General features: G+C 53.5%; 1 protein-coding gene across 1 annotated transcript; it reads left to right on the plus strand.

Moving 5' to 3' along the window:
* The first annotated feature begins 286 nt into the window (after positions 1–286).
* On the plus strand, positions 287–22,771 carry EPPK1 (epiplakin 1). The gene is given in 4 exon segments (XM_039364656.1): positions 287–336; positions 8,555–16,248; positions 16,251–18,839; positions 18,842–22,771. Coding segments are annotated over 3 exon segments (13,617 nt in total). The 5' UTR covers positions 287–336; positions 8,555–8,606; the 3' UTR covers positions 22,228–22,771.
* Positions 22,772–23,792: the final 1,021 nt, after the last annotated feature.

The raw sequence follows: 23,792 nt of genomic DNA on the forward strand, positions 1-23,792 counted from the left end.
GGAGGGCAAGAGCAGTCTCCTGGAAATCATTGAACGTTCCTACCCCCCTCCCCCCCAGCAGCTGCTTCTGCCAGGCAGAGCAGAGGAAGGTGCAGAGTCCCTGCGTAGGAGGGTTTGCACACCCTGGGCAGGTACCTGCCAGACAGAACGACAGAGGTTGTTGGCCCCTGCACAGCCTGGGATGGGCCGATGTGTCATCCAGGCGGCGGGGGGGGGGGAGACAAGTGAGAGGGCGGAAACAGGAGAGGGTGGAGAAAAAACAGCTCAGCTTCTCTCGGGACACTTTGCTGGAGCGGCAACAGCGCAGCGGCACACCTGCCTGGCTGAAGGCTTCAGGTAAGCCCGGGACAGAAGAGAGGGAGAGAGGAGTGCTGGGCATCCCAAAGGTGCTTTTTTTTCCATGAGGCAGCTGGACTTTCTTGTCTTTCTTTGAAGAAGTTTCGCTTCTCATCCAAGGAGCTTCTTCAGCTCTGCTGGGCATTGGCGCCCTTGGCAGAGGCGGACAGCAGAGGCGGCGCTCCTTGCCCCAACCTGGCTCCTGCTAGGGGCAGGCAGGCAACCCCCCACCCGCGCAATGAGCAGCTCCAGGGTGTCTTTGGAGCAGCCGCTCAGAGCGCTGGCAGTGCGGTGGGGGGGGGGGAGAGGCTGGGCTTCAAGCAGCCCCAAAGGCTGGTCTGCTGTCTGCTGCGCCGCCGGTCCCTTCCATCCAACCTCACACACTTTCCTCCTGCCCAGCACAAGCTCCCAACTCTGTGCTGGGTCTCTGCCACCGTAGCCCCATTCTTCCACACCCTGGTCCCCGTCCCTGGGAAAGCCTCCCCGGTGGTGTGCCGCTCCTCTTGAGCCTCACCTCTTCGGGCAGGATGGGATCTGTTTCTTGGCAGGCGTGATCGAGAGGGGGGAGGGCACAGCCCAACAGAGACCCCTGGCAGGAAGGGGGGGTTGATTTGGTGCAGCTGGCCATGCAGGGGGCAAAAGGGCACTTGCTGAGCAGCACTTCCAGGCCCTGCCTCTCCGGAGCCCAGCCCAGGAAGGGCAATGAAACCCCCAGCCCAGGGCAGGAATCCACAGAAACCCCTGCAGGGGGGGCTGGAAGGGGGATTAGTGGGTTGGGCCTATTGCCAAAGCCAACATCTGGGCAGAAGCCTCTACTGAAGGCCTTAATCTCATTGTTCCACACACCCCATTTGGAACTAAAGGACGGATCCTGGTCTTTCTGTCTGACAGGCTTTTGGGTATTTGCCATCTCTATTCAAAGTCAATCAAGCTCAGTTCCTTTCCTCCTCCTCCTCCTCCTCCTCCTCCTCCTCCTCCTCCCCCCCCAGCATCTTGTCCCTGATCATCAGCGTTGCCTTCCTATGACCTTTCCCAGTTTCCCTGAGTCCTTCCTGAGGATCGTGCCCAGGATTGGACGCAGCATCCGAGGTGCAGTGTAACCAAAGCACAGCAGTGGGACAGTCGCTTCTTGCAAATTTTGTTTCTGTAGTCTAAAATTGTGTTTGCCTTGTCTGCAGCCACATCACGCTGCTCCTTTGCTGTTTTCTATTCAGTGTACACTCAGTTACCCTTCCACAGTTTTCTTCTTAGTCAAAATGGGTGTCTCAGCCCCCCCCCAAATGGGCTTTCCTTTGAGTTTTGTTCCCTAGAATGGAAAAATGTGGCTTTTGTCTGTATTAAATTTGATTTTGCTAGCTTCAGCCCAATTCTCCCCAACCAGATCCAGTCCTATCAAAAATTTTTATTTTTTCTTCTTCTAGAGTATTAGCCATCCAATCTTGTTCTGTAATCTACAGATTTGAGAAGTGTTCTCCTTACGGGTTTCCCCAGCCATTAATAAATTATGGAAGACCAGAGGACACGGTCCTGAGGCTCCCCCATTTGGTGCCCCTCCCTCATTTCAGGAGGGACCATCATTGAGTGCTCTCTGAGTAGGGTGGTTGAGTCAGCTGAGGTGGTTTGAATATATGCCCACAGTAAAAAGTGACAATGAAGGTTATCTATCTATCTATCTATTATTTATCTATATCTATCTATCTATCTATTATCTATTTATATCATCTATCTATCTATCTATCTATCTATCTATCTATCTATCTATCTATCTATCTATCTATCTATCTATCTATCTATAAAATTCTTCAAAAGAACTTTGAGGCATTGTTTACCTTAAAGAATCTTTTATTCGAGAAACAAAGTGTTGGCACTACATAGTTGAAACCAGAAACTAATTTCCCCTCCCCTGGTTACAAAGTAACAAAGTGCAATTCCCTCTTCCAATAAACAGTCATAAATCACGTTCCCCAATTAACTTGGAGGCAGGCTTCCTCCCCAGCTCGTCAAAACACTATCAGCTCTGGGCCCAATGACAGCTGGGTTCCCATGGCTGAGTCGTTATTGTTATGACTAGCTGGACTCTCATCCCTCTTCCCCCCCCCAGCAGCAACTGACTCTAAAAGCAATAGAGAAAATGGCTGCATTTCCATCTGTTGTCAAAGCAAGAACATCCGAGGTTAGCATTATCTACCTACCTACCTACCTACCATCTATCTGTCCATCCATCCATCTACCTACCTACTTATCATCTATTTATCATCTACCTACCTACCTACCATCCATCCACCTACCTACCTACTTACCTATCCATCCATCCATCCATCCATCCACCTACCTACCTACTTACCTATCCATCCATCCATCTACCTACCTACCTACCTACCTACCTACCTACCTACCTACCTACCTACCTACCTACCTACCTACCTATCTATCTATCTATCTATCTATCTATCTATCCATCCACCAAGGTGGTCAATCCATCTGGGAATGCCTATTTCAGGGTATTCTTTTCCTTTCCAAGCTCAAGACGACTTATGTTTATAGCCTTCCAACAATCCATTATGGAAGTTAGTCAGTCAAAAAAGGAGAAACGGTTAGAGTGGCAAAAGTTGCTGAAAAAAAACACACATGCTGCTAGTCCTCGACTTACAACAGTTCATTTAGTGACCATTCAAAGTTACAAGGGCACTGAAAAAAATGACTTATGTGGTCACGTGATCAAAATTCAGGTGCTCGGCAAGCAGTCCATATTTACGACGGTCGCAGAGTCCCAGGGTCACGTGATCACATCTGGCGACTTTCTTACAAGTAAAGTCAATGAGGAAGCCAGATTCACTTAACAACCAAGTTGTTAACTTACCAACTGCAGAGATTCACTTAACAAGTGTAGCATGAAAGGTCGTAAAATGGGGCAAAACTCACTTAACAAATGTCTCACGTAGCAACAGAAATTTTGGGCCAAATTGTGGCCATTAGGCGAGGGCTGCCTGCACTTCCCGCCTTGCTTTCGAGCTGCTGCTGGAACCCTCACTTTATGACCGGTGCTGGAATCTCCCTGCCCCCTCCCAGGAGGGAGGGAGGGAGGGAGGGGAGTTTTGTTCCATGGACAGCCTCTCCCCCCCTTCATGCCCTCTGGTCACCCGGCCCTTCAGCGATGGCCACACCTTGATCTGACTGGCTGGACAAAGCCACACTGGGGCGCCCAGAGGCCTGCCGGATTCACCGTCTTGTTCAGAAAGTTGCCGCCTTGTGTACTTGTGATGTTGAGGCTGAATCAAGCCCAAGTTGTTGCTTCTGTCCTGCTGGTTCCGAGACTGCCCCCCCCACCTGCTCAGTCCAGGGTTCAAGAAGCCCCCCTCCCCCCCCCGGCCTGTGTTGCGCTCAGCACATCCTCTGTCCCCGCTCCATCCACAGACGCAAGGTGATGCTCTGGATTGTAAGCAGCCAGGTCTTTAGACTTCAGGTGCCCCAACCAGGTGTGATAAATATTTAAAAATGATAAAGTAGCATTTTCATTTTTATAAAAGTTAAAACACCATAGATTTACTGATTAAATCATCGGAATACGAAATAATAATCCTTGTGGAGTCTGGCAGATATATTAGCCATTTCACAGGACAAGCTAAACTCAGACCTGGATTAGCCATGCACCAATGCGTGAAGCCTGTTACAAGAAAAAAGCCACATCACAAACAACAAATGTTTCGTGTAACGTGCTACGATGACCCACTTAACAACCCAAATCCTTTATCAGTGCAGCATTTGTGCAACCTCAGCCATAAAATGGCACCACAGGCTCCCTGGTGGATTGGGGTTGGCAGGAGGGGGGGGGAGCGTGGCTGATCGGAAAGGAGGAAACATTGAAAACCCCCATCCTTACCTACTGAGGGTGCACTGCCCACTGGCAGGCTGCTGCCTGTGCCGCCTCCTTTCGCCTCTGTTCCCTTTTTCTTTCTCCCCACCCCCCACCCCCACCCCATCACAGCCTGAAACTCAAAGGAGAATCGCTTTCCCTGTCCAGGGTCCCAGGAAGGCCCGACTTCCGCCTCTCTTGCAGCCACCTGCCCCCCCCCCATAAGCCTTATTGTTCCGCTCCACCAAAACCAACTTGGCTTCCTTTGCCCAGACACTTTGGCATTCCTTATAATGAGCAATCTTCATTCTAATTGCATTTGAATTAGGAAAAAAACCCACATAATTACAGAGTGATTTACCTGCTAAAAGGCGGGCCTTCTGCAGCTATCCTATGGGGTAAGGGAACACCCTGAGCAGGTGGCCAGGCAGGTTTCTCCCCCCCCCCACTGCCTAAGCCTCCCAGCTGGCCAGCTTTCTCTCCCTCTTTCTCAGGCTCAGAGCCCAGCTCTGCTCTCTCCTAGCTCGGGGAGCCTCCAGCTCAGGAGTTCTGTTCTGCGCCTGCAATTGCCTCCCCCCCCCCCCACCTCGCCTCCTGCTAAATCCCCTGGGCAGCGCCCGGAAGTGCAGGTGCTGCCTCCTGTCCCGGGCTGAGAAAGCCGGAGAGCAGCAGGGAAGGGGAATGGCAGGCGTGGGGTGGGGTGGGGGGCTTCAGCGATTAATTTGGTGCCCTGCTCCAGGCCCCAACCAGAGCCCTCTGTGGCCTCCGTGGAATCTTCTTGCTACCCCACGCAAAGGTTAAGGCTTACCCTCCCCCAAGCCCGGCCGGCCTCTGGGTTGCTGGGCTCCCCGGGCCCCCCCAGCACAAGTCGGGCAGACTGGCCGGTCCACCCAGCTGCTTGCCAAACGCAGCGCTCCTTCTCTGGAGCCAAAGGGCGCCGGGGGCTTCTCCAGCAAGGGGCATTTGTCCAAATGGGACAGAGGAAAGAGCGCTCAGCCCGCCCTCGCCCCCCCCCTTCGGCCAATACGTCTTCCCCTCCGGAGGGGGAGCCGCGAAGGGCTCGTAGGACCGGACCGGCCTTCCGGGGCTCCTGTGCGCACCAGCGGGCCGGTTGGCGGCGCGGAGGAGTGTGAGGGGCTGGGGAGCCCGCGGTTTCCCCTCGGATGCGCCGGGCGAGGGCGGGCGACCAAGTAGCAGATGGACGGGTGGAGCCGACCCGTCCTCGCGCTTCCCGGAGCCTCCTTGTCTCCCGACAGGACGCGCTGCTTCGGGTTGTCGGAGGAAGGCCCGCGAGCGCTCACCACCGGCCAGCTGGGCGCTTTGGTGACCCCCCCCCAGGGGAGGCGAGGTCTCCGCCGGCCTGGGAGCCCGGTAGCGGGAGGAGCGGCAGGGGAGGGCGAGTGGAGCTGAAACCCCCTTTTTCGGGACAGATGGTCAGGTGGAAAGCGCTCGATTCACCAAAACGACGGGCACGGCGCGGAGAGCTGAAAAGTGGCGCTCCGACCCCACCGCGGACTTAACCAGTTTGGCGCAGGCCTCTCTGCAGACTGCCAGCTAAGCGGCTGGATTTCAACCCCGCCGAGTCTCCTGGGGTTGCCAGAGAACCGCACCAGTTTGCTTGGCTGGGCTTTCTCTTGGGCAAGCCCCCCCCCAAATGTTGCCTACCGCCTGTCTTTCTAGGAGCACCAGAGCCATGGGGGGGAGGGAGCCACGTGGGGAGAGGCAGCAAAAGGGCGGAGGTGCCTGGGGAAGGTTGGAGCTGGCAGCCTTCAGCCCCCAACCAGGCTGGGGAACTCCTGGAAGCAGCCACCACCGTCCCCTTCGGTCCCCATCCGAATGCACAGCCCTGTGCCCACCTGGGCTGCCCGTGCTCCTCCTCAGTCTCTGGCGGGGTTGCCCTTTCCTGAAGGACTGCTTTGTGGATGGGCAGCAGCTGGTCAGGTGGACCCCAACAGGACAGGGTGAAACGCGGCAAAAGAAAAAAAATCCCGTGCTGATGCTGCCTGCCCCTCCTCCCCCCACCTAAAGACTCTTCGCCACCCACCCAGTAGATAAGAGTCTCAGGAAGGGGGGGGGAGCTCTGGGGAAGGTTGGAGCTGGCAGTTGTGGGTCAGTCGGGTGCTTTTCTCTGCTGGAGGAAGGGGGGGGGAGAACAGAACCTGTGGCCTCCCCAATGCAGACCCCGCTTGCTCTGCTCCGAGAGCAAAAGAAAGGAGGTACCATTGCGTACACCCCTTCCAGGAACACCTCTGAGCACCGGGACTGGCATCACCTAACTAAATCATCCCTGGCAAGCTGAGGGCCAAGTTCAATGCCTGCTGGAGGGTTGGAACCCCACAGAATAAGGGCTCCACCTTTGAGGACTCCCAACGGGACAAAGCTGGCTGTGTGGGGCCTCCTGGTGGTCAAAATAAACGTTAGAATGAAAGTCTGTCCATTCTTGAATAAGCTTTTTAAAATCTGGTTAAGGCTGCAGCTACGTATCACAGATCTGAGTGGGAGGACTAAAGTTGGACAGAAAGACAGGAAGTTGGAAAGCTCCCAAGAGCCCTGATAAATAGGCTGAGACTATAGAAGAGTGGTGGCGAACCTACGGCACGGGTGCCAGAGGTGGCACTCAGAGCCCTCTCTGTGGGCACACGCGCCGTTGGCCCAGTCCTAGGCCTTCAGCTGGGTTTTATAAAACCTTTTTGCTTTAGGCCTCCGCCGTGTGCAAAAAAAAAAAAAAAATCAATCAGTCAATTTCAACTTCTTGTGGAAAAAAAAAAGATCTTGCAAAGTTGGAATTGATTGATTGAACTTTTTAGTCCCACCCAGTCTGCCGTTACCACTGCAGCCACACCCATCCAATGGGCCACACCCACCCAATGGGCCACACCCACCCAATGGGCCACACCCACCCATCACTCAACGATGCATAAGTGGCTTTTGGGTTGCAGTTTGGGCACTCAGTCTCTAAAAGGTTCGCTATCACTGCTATAGAACGACTGAGTCCATCCTTTGTACTCCTGCCTTGGACAGGGGGTTGGACTAGAAGACCTCCAAGATCCCTTCCAGCCCTACGATTGTGTGAAACAGAGCAAGATGGCTAGTGAACTGATCAGCAGCACAGCCCGGACATTGCCTGCAGTTCTTCTGGACATATGCCAGCCTGGCCAGAAAAGCAATTGACCCTTTGCCACGTGGCTCCTCTCTCCTGCAGCATCCACGGAGGCAGGGAGGGATCTGTTCCAGGGAGGGTGGGAAAAGGCTGGGGGGCAAGAGAGGGGTGTGGAAAGCACCTCTCTGGGGCAGGTCTCCATCTTCTGGAGTTCTGCTCAATTATGGGTGTCTCCTGTTCCCTGCTTCCCACCTGGAGCTGAGCACCGGTTATTGTGGTCCTCGGATTCACATCTCTGTCCTGGGAGGAACAGCTTTTTATGATCCCTTTTGATTTCACACACTCCCCCCCTTTTTTTGCAGGACACCAGACCCACTTACAGCCTTGGGCCACAGCGGATTTATTCATTTATTTATTTGGGAAACATGCATCGTTTGCCTGAGCACCATTATCCTCTTCCCTCCCTGCCTAGAATCAGTTTAGGCAACTTCGCTCATTGAGACAATAGGAAAAAGGGAGTTTGAACGGAGCCTCCGTTCTTCAACACAGAATGCCCACGCGTGCCCCTCCCCAGCCAAACTCCCCCTCGCTTTCTGGACACGTGGGGTCATTGCTCAAGCTGAAAACTGGGCAGGGAAGGGGCCATGTGCATTCAACAAGCCTCCCTAGCCGAACCAGACAGTGGCCCTACAGAAAGTGAGTGGTGCCCTTACGTGGCTATGGGAAGGGATACGGGATCAATCTCACAACACTCACTCTATGGGGCACCCCAGCTGTTGTCCCTGGCCACAGCTTAAAGACTCTGAGTCCCATCTCTGAAACCAGTTTCTGTGGAATCAAACACAGGACCCAAAAAGCTAATCATCAAGGCTCACCGCAGTATGTTCTGTTATCTATTTAACAGTGCGCCCTGAAGGAATTCCCTCTGGAATATAATGACAGAGGCTCCTGCAGGCAGGTGGATTGATTTGCATTCATACATTTCAGGAAAAGAGGAGAAAAATCATAGTCATACATATGTGTAGGTAATAGTTGTTATAAGCATGAATATTCATAATTGGCAAACCTCAAATTACTTTCCCGGCCTTCAACTATCACCATCCTCAAGAAAGATTGTCTTAATAAGAAGAAACATCAATTTTGGTAAAGCACCCTGAAAACCAAGACTGTCCCAATTAGCGTACTTTCCTTCCAGGTTTCCACTTGCATCCACTGCTCCAAAAACTTTGTTTTCCTCATGGTGCCTTTCCTTTCTCTCTCTGCAGGACCCCACTGACCATCGCAGGAGGCTCAGCAGCAGCAGCAGCAGCAGCAGCAATGGAAGCCACACGGCCAACTGGCTCAACGGCCCCTGACATCAGAAGCATCTCGGGAGTCTTTGTGGAGGGTTCTGGCAAGACCACAAGTCTGGCACAAGCTCTCCAGGACCATCTGATCCAACTGGATGTTGCCCTGGCCCTGCTGGAAGCCCAGGCAGCCACAGGTGGCATTGTTGACCCTGTGGGTGAGCAGCTCCTCCCTGTGGCGGAGGCCCTGGTGGTGGGACTGGCAGGGCTGGAAATGAAGGAGAAGCTGTTGCACGCAGAGCGGGCAGTGATGGGCTTCCCTGACCCTTACACAGAGGAGAAGATCTCCCTCTACCAAGCCATCCAAAAAGAGCTGATTGGAAGAAAGCTGGGCCTCCGTCTCCTGGAAGCCCAGATAGCCACAGGAGGGGTCATTCAGCCTGTTTCTGGCCATCGCGTCCCTCTGCCAGAGGCCTACGCACGGGGCTACTTGGACGAGGGCTTGAGCAACTCCCTCTCTGATCCAGAGAACCAGGAGGCCAAGGGCTTCAGGGATCCTAATACTGACCAGATGGTCACCTACACAGAACTGATGAGAAGATGCGTGGCAGACCCAGCCAGAGGCCTGCTCTTGCTGCCTCTCAAGATCTCTTTCCCTGGACTGAGAGGGGCTGTGTGTAGCCAGGAGCTGCTGAATTCTGGAGTCATTGACGCCGCCGTGTTTGAAGCCCTCCAGAAGGGGGAGGTGACCATGCGGGAAGTGGCAGAGATAGATTCGGTGCAACAATCCACGTCGGAGATCGCCAGCATCGCTGGAGTAGCCATCCTGCCCACAAACGAATGCAAGAGTCTCTACCAGGCTTTAGTAGAGCATCTCCTCCCTCCTGGCGCAGCTGAAATTCTAATGCAGGCTCAGGTGGCCTCCTCGGGCTATTTAATCGACCCTGTCAAGAATGCCAAATTCACTGTGGCTGAGGCCGTCCAGGCAGGAGTTGTTGGGCCAGAGCTCTTTGGGAAACTGACTTCAGCTGAGAGGGCCGTCACAGGATACAAGGATCCCTACACAGGGGAGACCATCTCTTTGTTTCAAGCCGTGCAGAAACACCTGGTGCCCAGGAACCCAGGCCTTTGCCTGCTGGATGCTCAGCTCGCCACTGGAGGCGTCATTGACCCAGATGCCCATCACCGGCTTCCTACAAGGGTGGCCCTGCAGAGGGGCCACTTAGATGAAGAGACATACAGCCTCCTCTGCAACCCCACGGAGGAGGCCCGTGGGTTCTTTGAGCCCAACTCAAAGGAGAGATTGTCCTATGGGGAGCTGCTCTTGCGGTGTGTCTCTGATCCGGACACCGGTCTCTGCCTCTTGCCTCTTTCTGGAGATCAGGAGACGATTCATACCTTCATTGACCACAATACGAAGCTGGCCCTGAAAAACACTACGATGTCTGTGGCCTCTGGTAGGTTCAAGGGAAGGCCTGTATCCCTCTGGAAGCTCCTCTTCTCGGAATACCTGACGGGAGAGCAAAGGAGAGCCCTTACCCAGCAATTCTCCTCCGGGTCCCTTTCCACTCAGCAGCTGGCTGACAAAATCCGCCTTGTGGTGGAGCAAACCACTGCCGATTCCCGAGTCATCTTTGAAGGCTTGAGGGAAAAGGTGACACCTGCCCAGCTCCTGAGCTCTGAAATCATCAATAGAGACTTATTTGAGAAGCTAACGCAGGGAGAGACTCTGGTCAAAGAGGTGATTAGCATGGGCACAGTGAAGAAATACCTGGAAGGGACTGGTAGCATTGGAGGGCTGCTCCTGCCCGACTCCCAGGAGAGAATGACAATCTACGAAGCCAAGAGGAAGGGCTTCCTCCGTCCAGGAACAGCGCTGATCCTTCTGGAGGCTCAGGCGGCCACAGGACACATCATTGACCCTGTGGCCAATCAGAGATATTCCGTGGACGAGGCCTTGCGGGGCAACATCATTGGTCCAGATATGTACAGCAAGTTGCTGGCTGCTGAGAAAGCAGTGACTGGCTATAAGGACCCTTATACTGGGAACAAGATCTCCCTTTTCCAGGCCATGAAAAAAGACCTCATTGTCAAAGAACATGCCATTCGCCTTCTGGAGGCCCAAATTGCCACCGGAGGCGTCATCGATCCCGTCAACAGTCATCGCCTCCCAGTGGAAGTGGCCTATAAGCGGGGCTTTTTTGAGAAGAAGATGAGCCTGATCCTGTCAGATCCCAATGATGACACCAAAGGCTTCTTTGACCCAAACACGCATGAGAACCTAACTTACCTGCAGTTAAAGGAGAAGTGCATTGTGGAGCCCACCACGGGCCTCTGCCTCCTGCCACTCAACAGCAAAAAGCACCAACCCCTGGATGATGCCACCAAGCAGGCTTTCAGGAGCTCCTGGCTCTTTGTCAAACATGGGCGCTTCCAAGGACAAAGAGTCTCCCTGTGGGACCTGCTGAACTCGGAGTATTTCAGTGAGGGAAAGAGAAAGGAAGTCTTCAACCACTATGGCCTTCGGAAGGTCACCCTGGAGGAGATTTGCCTCGCTTTGGAAGAGGAAATGAAAAAATGGGCTTGCATCCAGTTCCCGGCCCTCAGAGGGAAAGTCAGCGCTTACCACCTGCTGGAAAGAGGCATCATTGACCGGGCTCTCTTTGAGGAGATCCTAGATGGAGGGGTGAGCCCAGAGGACGTCCTGCGCCTGGATTCAGTCCGAAGGTACCTCTACGGCACGGGGAGCATCGGGGGAATTCTGCTGCAGCCCTCCAATGAGAGACTGAGCCTCTATGAAGCCATGAAGAGGGACATGGTGGTTCCCAGTGTTGCCCTGCCCTTGCTGGAGGCCCAAGCAGCTACTGGATTCCTTGTAGATCCTGTGAGCAGCCAGAGACTCTCCCTGGATGATGCGGTGAAGAAAGGCCTGGTTGGCCCTGAGCTTTATGAGGTATTGCAGCAGGCTGAAGAAGCTGTCACGGGCTACAGGGACCCCTTCACCGGCAAGATCATCTCCCTCTTCCAAGCAATGAAGAAAGGCCTTTTGGCCGACAGGAAAGCCAGGCAGCTGATGGATGCCCAGCTGGCTACTGGGGGGGTCATGGACCCACACAGCGGCCACTATGTCCCCATAGAATTTGCCCAGAAAAATGGCTATCTCGATGAGGAGTTCAGGAAAACCTTTTCCAACGCGAGCAGTGACTCCAAGGCTTTCAGCACCCTGGACAGGAAAGAGAGGGTCAGCTATGGCCAGTTGATGGACAGGTGTCTGAAGGAGGCACATTCGGGCATTCGCCTCTTGCCTCTGGCAGAAACAGCTTCTGCTCCCTACACTGAAGAACAGATCCAGCAGCGCTTTAAGGAGACCTTTGTGGAGAACAAGGGGGTCTCTCTCTGGGACCTTCTCAGTTCCAGTTACTTCACTGAGGAGCAGAAGTCAGGCTTTTTGGAGAAGTACAGCTCCGGAGCAGTTTCCCTCCACCAGCTGGTCAGCCTTGTCCAGGAGGGTATTGATGACATAGAAATGAAAGCCAAGGTGCAGGTCACTTTCCAAGGCCTGAGAGGTGCAGTGCCAGCCGTCTGGCTCCTGGACGTAGGCATCCTTTCAGAGAAGACATTTGCTGAGCTGGCCCAGGGCAAGAGATCTCCCAGAGAAGTCTCTGAGATGGAAAGCATCAAGCCGTACCTGCAGGGCACAGGCAGCATTGCTGGAGTTTTCGTTCAGTCCTCCAAAGAAAAAATGGGCATTTACCAAGCTATGCAGGAAAGGCTCCTCCTGCCAGGAGTGGCGGCACAGCTGCTCAGTGCCCAGGCAGCCACTGGCTCCATCATGGACCCGGCGTCTAATCAGAAGTTTGGCGTTGAGGATGCCATCAAAAGTGGCATCGTGGGAGAAGAGCTGATGGAAGAGCTGCTGCAAGCTGAGAAAGCGGTAAGTGGCTTCCCTGACCCCTACTCAGGGAAACCAATCTCAGTGTGCCAGGCTATTAGGAAGGAGCTCCTCCCTGCCAGGGTGGGCATCCCCATGCTTGAGGCTCAGCTGGCCACCGGAGGAATCATCGACCCTGTTCATGGCCACCACCTGCCCCTCGGAGCGGCCTTCAAGCATGGCTTGATAGATGAAGAAATGCAGAGGACTCTTTCTCAGGACAGCAAGGAGAGCCAGGTTTTCTTTGACCCGAATGCCCAGGAGAGCCTGACCTATCAGCAGCTGAAGGACAGATGCATCCAGGATCCTGTGATGGGGCTCTGGCTTCTCCCACTGTCCAAAGAGGCAGCTTTTTATGGAGACCCACAAGCCATGGAAGTGCTGAAATCTTTCTCCGTCTCAGTCAGCACTGGGAGGTTTAAAGGACAAGACGTTTCTCTCTGGGACTTGCTCCACTCTGAGTACATCCCGGACGCCAAGCGGAGAGAGCTGATGCTGAGATACAAAGAAACGCACGAGGAGCTCCTTCAAGAAATGGCATCATCCATCAAGAAGATCATCGAAGAGACGGAGCAGCAAGGCAAGAGGTTCACTTTCAAAGGCCTAAGAAAGAAGGTGTCAGCCAGCGACCTCTTCCAGTCCCAGCTCATAGACATGACAACCCTGGACGAACTCAGGCAGGGGAAGACAACGGTCCAGGAAGTCAGCGAGATGGATTCCGTCAAGCGCTTTCTGGAGGGGTGCAACTTCATTGCGGGGGTCCTCATAGAACCAGACCGTGAAAAAATGAGCCTCTACCAAGCCATGAGGCAGGGTCTGCTGAGACCAGGGGCAGCTCTGGTCTTGCTGGAGGCCCAGGCAGCCACCGGGTACCTCATTGACCCAGTGAAAAACAAGAAGCTCTCGGTGGACGAAGCAGCAGCAGCAGGGCTGATTGGAAGAGAAATCTACGAGAAGCTGCTGAGTGCAGAAAAAGCCGTCACAGGATACACAGATCCTTATACCAAGGGGCAGATCTCCCTCTTTGAGGCCATGAATCAGGAGCTGATTGTGAGGAGCCATGGCATCCGCCTGCTGGAGGCGCAGATTGCCACGGGGGGCATCATCGACCCCGTGCACAGCCACCGCATCCCAGTGGAGGTTGCATATAAGCGAGGCTACTTTGATGAAGACCTGAACCGCATCCTTCTGGACCCCACGGATGATACCAAGGGCTTTTTTGACCCCAATACTCATGAGAACCTCACCTACCTGCAGCTTCTGGAACGCTGCATCCAAGATTCAGAAAGTGGGCTGTACATGCTGCAGATCGTCAGAAGAGGGGAAACCTACTTCTACATTGACGAGGCAACAAAAGAGTTTTTGAGAACGCAGACCATGAAAGTACAGATAGGCCGGTATAAAGACCAAGTGGTCTCTGTGTGGAGCCTCCTCTGCTCCCCATATATCCAGGAACAGAAGAGGAAAGACCTGGTCAGGCAGTATAAGGGTGAGGAGCTCAGTTTGCCACAGCTCTGCAAAACCATCACCACTATTGTGGAGGAAACAGAACAAGCAAACCAGAAGCTCAAGCTAAAGGGACTGAGGGGGCAAGAGGTGTCTGCTGCAGAGCTCTTCAATGCAGAAATCATCGACAAGGTGACCTTGGACAGACTGCACCTGCTGAGCCTTCCTCTGCAACAGCTCACCCAGATGGACATTGTGAAGCGCTACCTGGAGGGGACAGGCTGCATTGCGGGTGTCGTGGTGGCTGGCCAGGGGCTGAAGCTGCTTGCCTATGAGGCCATGAAGAGAGGCTTTCTCTCCCCAGAACATGCTCTGCTATTACTGGAGGCGCAGGCTGCCACAGGGCTCCTTACTGACCTGGTTGAGGAAAAGGCCCTCTCGGTTGACCAGGCCATCTCTCTTGGGCTGGTTGGGGAAGAGTTTCACAAGGCGCTCCTCCTTGCTGAGAAAGCCGTTATTGGACACACTGACCCCTCCACAGGAGACAAAGTCTCCCTTTTCCAAGCCATGAAAAGAAACCTGGTGGAGAAAGCCCATGCCCTCCGGCTGCTGGAGGCACAGATGGCCACAGGCGGCATCATTGACCCCATACATAGTCACCGCCTCCCTGTGGAGGTGGCTTGCAGACGGGGCTACTTGGATGAAGAAACATTCCTCTTGCTGTCTGATGAGGGCCTTGTTCCCAAAGGATTTGTGGATCCCAATACCCAGGAAAGGATCACTTACACTCAGCTCCTACTCAGGTGCATCAAAGATACAAAGACAGGTGCATACCTGCTGCCCTTACTAGAGAAGAGGGAGTACATCTTTGTGGATGAAAAAACTAAGTGCGTCCTCTCATCTTGCAAAATAAAAGTAGGCCTAGGGAAATACAAAGGACAGTCCATTTCTCTTTGGGAACTTCTTTCTTCAGACTACGTTACAAAAGAAATGCAGAAGGAGATGATTAAAAAATATAAAGAGGGAGGCTTTGCAGTTTTGCGGAGCATCACAAGTGAAATACTGAAGATAATAGAGGAAACAGAAGACCACAGAAAAGACATATGGTTTCAAGGACTACGGAGGCAAGTCACAGCTTCTGAACTACTAAAGGCGGACATCATTAATGAAGAAACTATGAAAAATTTGCAGGCAGGAAAAGAGAGAGTGCAGGCTGTAGCCAAGATGGATTCGGTGAAGAGATACCTGGAAGGCACCAACTGCATCGCTGGTGTGATGGTGCCTTCCAGGACAGACCCTTCCAGATCAGAGAAGATGACCATCTACCAGGCCATGTGGAAAGGCATTCTGAGGCCAGGCACGGCCCTGGTATTGCTGGAGGCACAGGCTGCCACGGGCTTCATCATCGACCCATCGACAAATGAGAGATTCTCTGTAAGTCAGGCAGTAGAAGCTGGTGTCGTAGGGGAACAAATACAGAAAAAGCTGCTTTGTGCAGAGAGAGCCGTGACAGGTTATACAGATCCAAACACAGGAAAAAGCATTTCCCTCTTCCAAGCAATGAAAAAGGAATTAATCTTAAAAGAGCATGGGATCCGCCTGCTGGAAGCCCAGATTGCCACGGGTGGCATCATCGATCCTGTGCACAGTCACCGCCTCCCCGTGGAAGTAGCGTATAAGCGGGGCTACTTTGATGAAGAAATGAACCGGATCCTCTCAGATCCCACAGATGACACCAAGGGATTCTTTGACCCAAACACACACGAAAACCTCACTTACCTGCAGCTTCTGCAGCGGTGCCTGCCCGATCCGGAGACTGGTTTGCTGCTGCTCCACATCATGGACAAAGGTTGGTTCTCCTCTTTCCTCAACAAGAACACCAGGAAGGCTTTGCAGACGGCCAAGACCAAGATCGGTGTGGGGCTCTTCCAGAACCAAGAGGTTTCTACGTGGGATCTCCTCTTCTCCAGATACATCCTTCCATGCAAGAGACAGGACTTGCTGAGGCAGTACAAAGCAGGCACAGTGACACTTGAGCACCTCACCCAAAATCTTATCGCCATTGTCACCGAGGAAGAAGAAAAGAGGATGACGGTAAAGAGTCCAGATCAACAGACGGCGCCAGATCACCAGACTCTGAGGGCTTCCTCCTTAGACCCGGCAAACTGGGAAAGTGCCCTGCGCTCTGAACTCCTCCCAGCACCTTCCGCTGAACAACAGGTCTCCGCCTGGGAGCGCTTTGCAGAGCACGAACGGGAAGAGCTTCTGAGCAGATACAGGAGGGGCAGCCTCCCCTTAAGGAGCTCACAAAGCTTCTCATCGACCGCCTTCCCAGGACCACAAGCAGCAAACGTCATCTTTCCACAGACTTCCACGCACCCAGCTCCAGTGGCAAGGCTGAAGAGACCAAAGAAGAGGGGGAAGATGATGCTGCTGACCTGGGAGACAAAGAGGAGGCTTTGAAGTCCCGAATGGTGGAGGTCACCGCTGCGGCATTTCACGGGCGTAAAGTGTCGGTGTGGGAGGTGCTTCATTCCAAGTACATCCCTGAAGAGAAAAGGAAAGAGCTTCTACAACTATACCAATCGGGCATCCTCACCATTGACCAGATGGAGACCGTGGTCTCCGCCATTGTCAATAAGACAGAGGAAATGAAAAAGACAGAACCGTCCCACGCTCCTTTTTCTTCTGGCTCCTGGGAGGGTCCCTTGCGCAACCAGAACGTGACCCTGCAAGTTGGCGAGTTCCAAGGACAGAGAGTCTCCCTCTGGGAACTCCTCTTCTCCCAAAGCATTCCAGAAAGCCAAAGAGAGGAGCTGCTGATGAAATATCGATTGGGATCCTTGACCATTCAGGAAATGATCACCACCCTGACCTTGCTTCACGCCAAGGACAGGGCTTCTTCCCCAGGAGAGGAAGCCACTCTTTCCTCCCAGCACAATGAACTGGAACAAACTTTGCGACAGGTGACCATAGACGTGCCTGTGGGTGAGTTTCAAGGCTCCAGACGATCAGCGTGGGAGCTCCTCTTCTCCAAGTACGTGACTGCGGCCAAGCGCCAGGAGCTGTTGCAGAAGTACCAAGAGAGGTCTGTGGCCCCAGGCGAGCTGGTCCAAATACTCATCACCCTGATTGAAGAGATGGAAGAGAAGGGCAACCAGCTGAAATTCTCGGGGCTCAGGAAGCAGGTGTCAGCCTCAGAACTGTTTGACTCCCGCATCATCAACCAAGACACGCTCTCTGAGCTTGCACAAGGCACCAAAACGGTGGAAGAGGTCACAGAAATGGATTCGGTGAAGAGGTATCTGGAAGGCAACAGCTGCATCGCTGGCGTGATGGTGCCATCCAGGACAGACCCTTCCAAGTCAGAGAAAATGACCATCTACCAGGCCATGTGGAAAGGCATTCTGAGGCCAGGCACGGCCCTGGTGTTGCTGGAGGCACAGGCCGCCACGGGCTTCGTCACCGACCCCCTGGGGAACAAAAAACTCTCTGTCGATGACGCTGTCTCCGTTGAACTGGTGGGAGCCGAGCTGCGGGAGAAGCTTCTGTCTGCAGAGAGGGCTGTGACCGGCTATAAGGACCCCTATACGGGGAACAAGCTCTCCCTCTTCCAGGCCATGAAGAAAGGTCTCATAGTCAAAGAGCACGGGATCCGCCTGCTGGAAGCCCAGATTGCCACGGGTGGCATCATCGATCCTGTGCATAGTCACCGCCTCCCCGTGGAAGTAGCGTTCAAGCGGGGCTACTTTGATGAGGAAATGAACCGGATCCTCTCTGATCCCACAGACGACACCAAGGGCTTCTTTGACCCAAACACACACGAAAACCTCACTTACCTGCAGCTTCTGCAGCGGTGCCTGCCCGATCCGGAGACTGGTTTGCTGCTGCTCCACCTCATGGACAAGGGCTGGTTCTCCTCTTTCCTCAACGAGAACACCAGGAAGGCTTTGCAGATGGCCAAGACCAAGATCGGCGTGGGGCTGTTCCAGGACCAAGAGGTTTCTGTGTGGGATCTCCTCTTCTCCAGATACATCCTTCTGTCCAAGAGGCAGGACTTGCTGAGGCAGTACAAAGCAGGCACCGTGACACTTGAGCGCCTCACCCAAATCCTCATCGCCATTGTCACCGAGGCAGAGGAAAAGAGCGCCAGGCCCATCGGTCACAAAGAAGCTCCCAACAAACCAACCACAACAGCAGATGCTGCCATGGATCAACCAAGCCTTGGAGAGCCCTGGATGAGGACCCTTGAGTCGACAACTGTGGAGATCCCTGCAGGTGACCGCCAAGGGCAGAGGGTCACTCTGTGGGACCTGCTCTTCTCAAACAACATCTCTGAGGAAAAGAGGACAGAGTTACTGGACTTGTACAAAAGTGGGCTGCTGTCCACGGAGCGGCTCATCAGGATCCTCCCCACACTGGTTGTCAGAAAGGAAGCCACCGGCAGGAAGCTCGATGTGACGGTGAGGAGTCCAGATCAAGAGACGGCGCCAGATCACCAGACTCTGAGGGCTTCCTCCTTAGACCCGGCAAACTGGGAAAGTGCCCTGCGCTCTGAACTCCTCCCAGCACCTTCCGCTGAACAACAGGTCTCCGCCTGGGACATCCTGTTCTCCGAGCGCTTTGCAGAGCACGAACGGGAAGAGCTTCTGAGCAGATACAGGAGGGGCAGCCTTCCCCTTAAGGAGCTCACAAAGCTTCTCATCGACCGCCTTCCCAGGACCACAAGCAGCAAACGTCATCTTTCCACAGACTTCCACGCACCCAGCTCCAGTGGCAAGGCTGAAGAGACCAAAGAAGAGGGGGAAGATGATGCTGCTGACCTGGGAGACAAAGAGGAGGCTTTGAAGTCCCGAATGGTGGAGGTCACCGCTGCGGCATTTCACGGCGTAAAGTGTCGGTGTGGGAGGTGCTTCATTCCAAGTACATCCCTGAAGAGAAAAGGAAAGAGCTTCTACAACTATACCAATCGGGCATCCTCACCATTGACCAGATGGAGACCGTGGTCTCCGCCATTGTCAATAAGACAGAGGAAATGAAAAAGACAGAACCGTCCCACGCTCCTTTTTCTTCTGGCTCCTGGGAGGGTCCCTTGCGCAACCAGAACGTGACCCTGCAAGTTGGCGAGTTCCAAGGACAGAGAGTCTCCCTCTGGGAACTCCTCTTCTCCCAAAGCATTCCAGAAAGCCAAAGAGAGGAGCTGCTGATGAAATATCGATTGGGATCCTTGACCATTCAGGAAATGATCACCACCCTGACCTTGCTTCACGCCAAGGACAGGGCTTCTTCCCCAGGAGAGGAAGCCACTCTTTCCTCCCAGCACAATGAACTGGAACAAACTTTGCGACAGGTGACCATAGACGTGCCTGTGGGTGAGTTTCAAGGCTCCAGACGATCAGCGTGGGAGCTCCTCTTCTCCAAGTACGTGACTGCGGCCAAGCGCCAGGAGCTGTTGCAGAAGTACCAAGAGAGGTCTGTGGCCCCAGGCGAGCTGGTCCAAATACTCATCACCCTGATTGAAGAGATGGAAGAGAAGGGCAACCAGCTGAAATTCTCGGGGCTCAGGAAGCAGGTGTCAGCCTCAGAACTGTTTGACTCCCGCATCATCAACCAAGACACGCTCTCTGAGCTTGCACAAGGCACCAAAACGGTGGAAGAGGTCACAGAAATGGATTCGGTGAAGAGGTATCTGGAAGGCAACAGCTGCATCGCTGGCGTGATGGTGCCATCCAGGACAGACCCTTCCAAGTCAGAGAAAATGACCATCTACCAGGCCATGTGGAAAGGCATTCTGAGGCCAGGCACGGCCCTGGTGTTGCTGGAGGCACAGGCCGCCACGGGCTTCGTCACCGACCCCCTGGGGAACAAAAAACTCTCTGTCGATGACGCTGTCTCCGTTGAACTGGTGGGAGCCGAGCTGCGGGAGAAGCTTCTGTCTGCAGAGAGGGCTGTGACCGGCTATAAGGACCCCTATACGGGGAACAAGCTCTCCCTCTTCCAGGCCATGAAGAAAGGTCTCATAGTCAAAGAGCACGGGATCCGCCTGCTGGAAGCCCAGATTGCCACGGGTGGCATCATCGATCCTGTGCATAGTCACCGCCTCCCCGTGGAAGTAGCGTTCAAGCGGGGCTACTTTGATGAGGAAATGAACCGGATCCTCTCTGATCCCACAGACGACACCAAGGGCTTCTTTGACCCAAACACACACGAAAACCTCACTTACCTGCAGCTTCTGCAGCGGTGCCTGCCCGATCCGGAGACTGGTTTGCTGCTGCTCCACCTCATGGACAAGGGCTGGTTCTCCTCTTTCCTCAACGAGAACACCAGGAAGGCTTTGCAGATGGCCAAGACCAAGATCGGCGTGGGGCTGTTCCAGGACCAAGAGGTTTCTGTGTGGGATCTCCTCTTCTCCAGATACATCCTTCTGTCCAAGAGGCAGGACTTGCTGAGGCAGTACAAAGCAGGCACCGTGACACTTGAGCGCCTCACCCAAATCCTCATCGCCATTGTCACCGAGGCAGAGGAAAAGAGCGCCAGGCCCATCGGTCACAAAGAAGCTCCCAACAAACCAACCACAACAGCAGATGCTGCCATGGATCAACCAAGCCTTGGAGAGCCCTGGATGAGGACCCTTGAGTCGACAACCGTGGAGATCCCTGCAGGTGACCGCCAAGGGCAGAGGGTCACTCTGTGGGACCTGCTCTTCTCAAACAACATCTCTGAGGAAAAGAGGACAGAGTTACTGGACTTGTACAAAAGTGGGCTGCTGTCCACGGAGCGGCTCATCAGGATCCTCCCCACACTGGTTGTCAGAAAGGAAGCCACCGGCAGGAAGCTCAATGTGACGGTGAGGAGTCCAGATCAAGAGACGGCGCCAGATCACCAGACTCTGAGGGCTTCCTCCTTAGACCCGGCAAACTGGGAAAGTGCCCTGCGCTCTGAACTCCTCCCAGCACCTTCCGCTGAACAACAGGTCTCCGCCTGGGACATCCTGTTCTCCGAGCGCTTTGCAGAGCACGAACGGGAAGAGCTTCTGAGCAGATACAGGAGGGGCAGCCTTCCCCTTAAGGAGCTCACAAAGCTTCTCATCGACCACCTTCCCAGGACCACAAGCAGCAAACGTCATCTTTCCACAGACTTCCACACACCCAGCTCCAGTGGCAAGGCTGAAGAGACCAAAGAAGAGGGGGAAGATGATGCTGCCGACCTGGGAGACAAAGAGGAGGCTCTGAAGTCCCGAATGGTGGAGGTCACCACTGCGGCGTTTCACAGGCGTAAAGTGTCGGTGTGGGAGGTGCTTCATTCCAAGTACATCCCTCAGGAGAAAAGGAAGGAGCTTCTACAACTATACCAATCGGGCATCCTCACCATTGACCAGATGGAGACCGTGGTCTCCGCCATTGTCAATAAGACAGAGGAAATGAAATCAGGAAATCAGTATCCTTCACGGTATGACCTTTTTCAGTATACTTTGGAGTTGGAGAATATCAGTGCCATTGTCCGTGATATCCAGGATCAGAGAACCTCTGTCTGGGATCCTTTCTTTTCCAGGTGCGTCTCTAACCACAGTCAGGAAATAAGTCTCCTTGAATCTCAAGGATCGACCAGTAGCGTCCCAGGAACTGCCCAGGGCATGTCTGCTCCGATTACACAAATGGGGACCTCAACTGATGGGGCTTCTGTCTTCTGCGAATCTGCACAGGGATATATTTCCTCCCCCCAAAGCTCTGAGGAGTCTTTAGCAAAAAGCCCATTTCACTCACAGAGTGCTTTAAAGTCTCGATTGTTAAATTTCCCTGTTGCTGAGTTTCCTGGAAAAGAAGCTTCATTGTGGGATGTATTGCCTTCTCATTATGTTTCCGAGGAGAAGCAGAAGGAGCTGCTGCGGCTCCATCAGTTGGGCGATCTCAACCTTGATCAGATGGAGTCTGCGGTGTCTGATATCATTCACCGTGACAAGGAGGGGGGAGAGAGGCCGAGCGGAGGCTTTGCAGCAAGCAGCAGTCCTGATTCCATGGCGGCAGAAGACGGCGAGTCCCAGGCTCGGCAGCTGCAACTGAAGAAGACTTTGAGGACGACTCTGGTCCCCGTGACAGTGGGAGAGTACCAGGGGCAACGTATGTGTGTCCTGGATCTCCTCTTCTCTAAATATGTCCCTCAGGATAATAGGCAGGAACTCCTTGAACTGTACAGAGCGGGGGCTTTACCCATCGAGGACATGATAAGCAGAATCACTGTCCTGCTGGAAGAGGCGGAAAGCCAGCGGGAGAAGTGAGAGACCAAGAAAAGGGACGTGCGTCGAAAGGAGAGACAGGACCAAGGGGATGACCCATAAGCAATGGGGGCATCTCACTGGAGCCCCGATTCTCTTCTCCCCAATCAGCCCAGGTGCCTCTGGCCACCCCCACCAAGCGCAGCCTCTCCGTTTGCCACCCCACCCGCCTCCCCCTCCTCTGCTACTTCATCTGGCTGGGGTGGGCAGTGGCATTTTCCCCCAGGTTTACTTTCCAGCCTTCTCCCTGCCCCCCCTGCCATTATCTCCACTCTGACTTTGGTTTTCCAGAACTGAGATACTTTTGAAGGCACAGGAGAACAAAATCAGTTCCTGCAGGAGGCAAAATGATGGGTCCTGCTCGGAACTGCTTATGGGGCTGGGGGCCACTTGGACAGTCCCAGAGATGTGAGGGTTCTGACTGAAAAGGGGGGGGCTAACTGGGCAAGACTCCAATTCTGCTGCAACTTGCTAGTTACATGAAACTCGGCTACTGGACTTGTCTGTTTCCACTGGTAATAAAAAGAAAGAAGATGTGTTAAAGTTCCTTTGATTGCATTGGGATTTAGTCCAGATCCAGGCTGGTTCCCAAGAGTGGCTAAAGGGGGGGGGGGGGTGAGCAGAGGCAGGCAGGGTATTTTCTATCTGGCTGACACATTTCAGTAGTGGATTGTTGCCTCTGGGGCCAATGAAGCCTCCGTCTCCTAAAACATAAAGTTTAAACCCTACTTAAAAACTGAAAGCCCCCTCCCCTGTCTCCCCAGTGGTTAAAAGAAATAGCCCATTTAATGAGGACGGAACAGCTTGACTAAGTCTTCCCATGCCAGCAGCAACCCCTCTCATTTCTTTGAATTGTTTAGCAAATTGTTCTGAGGGACATGCAAAGTTTGCTCTTGTGGGAGCTATAGACGTCTCCCCCTCCTCCTCCTCCTTTGAAACCTCCACCTTTAAATGGTTTACCACCCACTGAGTAGGAGTCTTTTCCACGCTTGTTCCCCATCTGGGTGGCTGGACTACCTTTCTGACCGGATGTCCTTCTGGGAGGAACTTTCAGCCCTCAGCCAAGCCCTGACAATAGTCCTGGGTCCACAAGAGTGCAGAAACCAGGAGATGCTTTGGCCAAACTGGAATTTCTGAATGTTGCTCCCAGAGGCCAATTTGTTCAGAGAGCATGTCAGCTGGAAGAGATAAGTTGTTTTAGTCGAGTTTTTAGCCAAGCCATTTTATGCTTGTCTGTTTATACCCTGCCTTTATTATTTTTATAAATAACTCAAGCTGGTGAATATACCTAATCCTTCTTCCCCCTCCTATTTTCCCTGCAACAACAACCCTGTGAGGTGGGTAGGGCTGAGAGGAAGGGTTTGGGCCAAAGTCACCCAGCCGGCTTTCATGCTTAAGGCAGGATCAGAACTCACAAAGAACTTTGCAAAGAAGGAATACATTTAATCCCTCTCAAAACAATTAACCAAACCAGAATTAAGGTATGAGGAGAAGGTTTTTTATGTGCCAATTAATCTGTATACTGCAAGGTCCAGAGAGAATGAACACAACCTATGATGCCCCTGCTG

This window comes from Crotalus tigris, unplaced genomic scaffold (genome assembly GCF_016545835.1).
Source record: "Crotalus tigris isolate CLP2741 ecotype Arizona unplaced genomic scaffold, ASM1654583v1 scf7180000019818.546109, whole genome shotgun sequence".
NCBI lineage: Eukaryota > Metazoa > Chordata > Lepidosauria > Squamata > Viperidae > Crotalus > Crotalus tigris.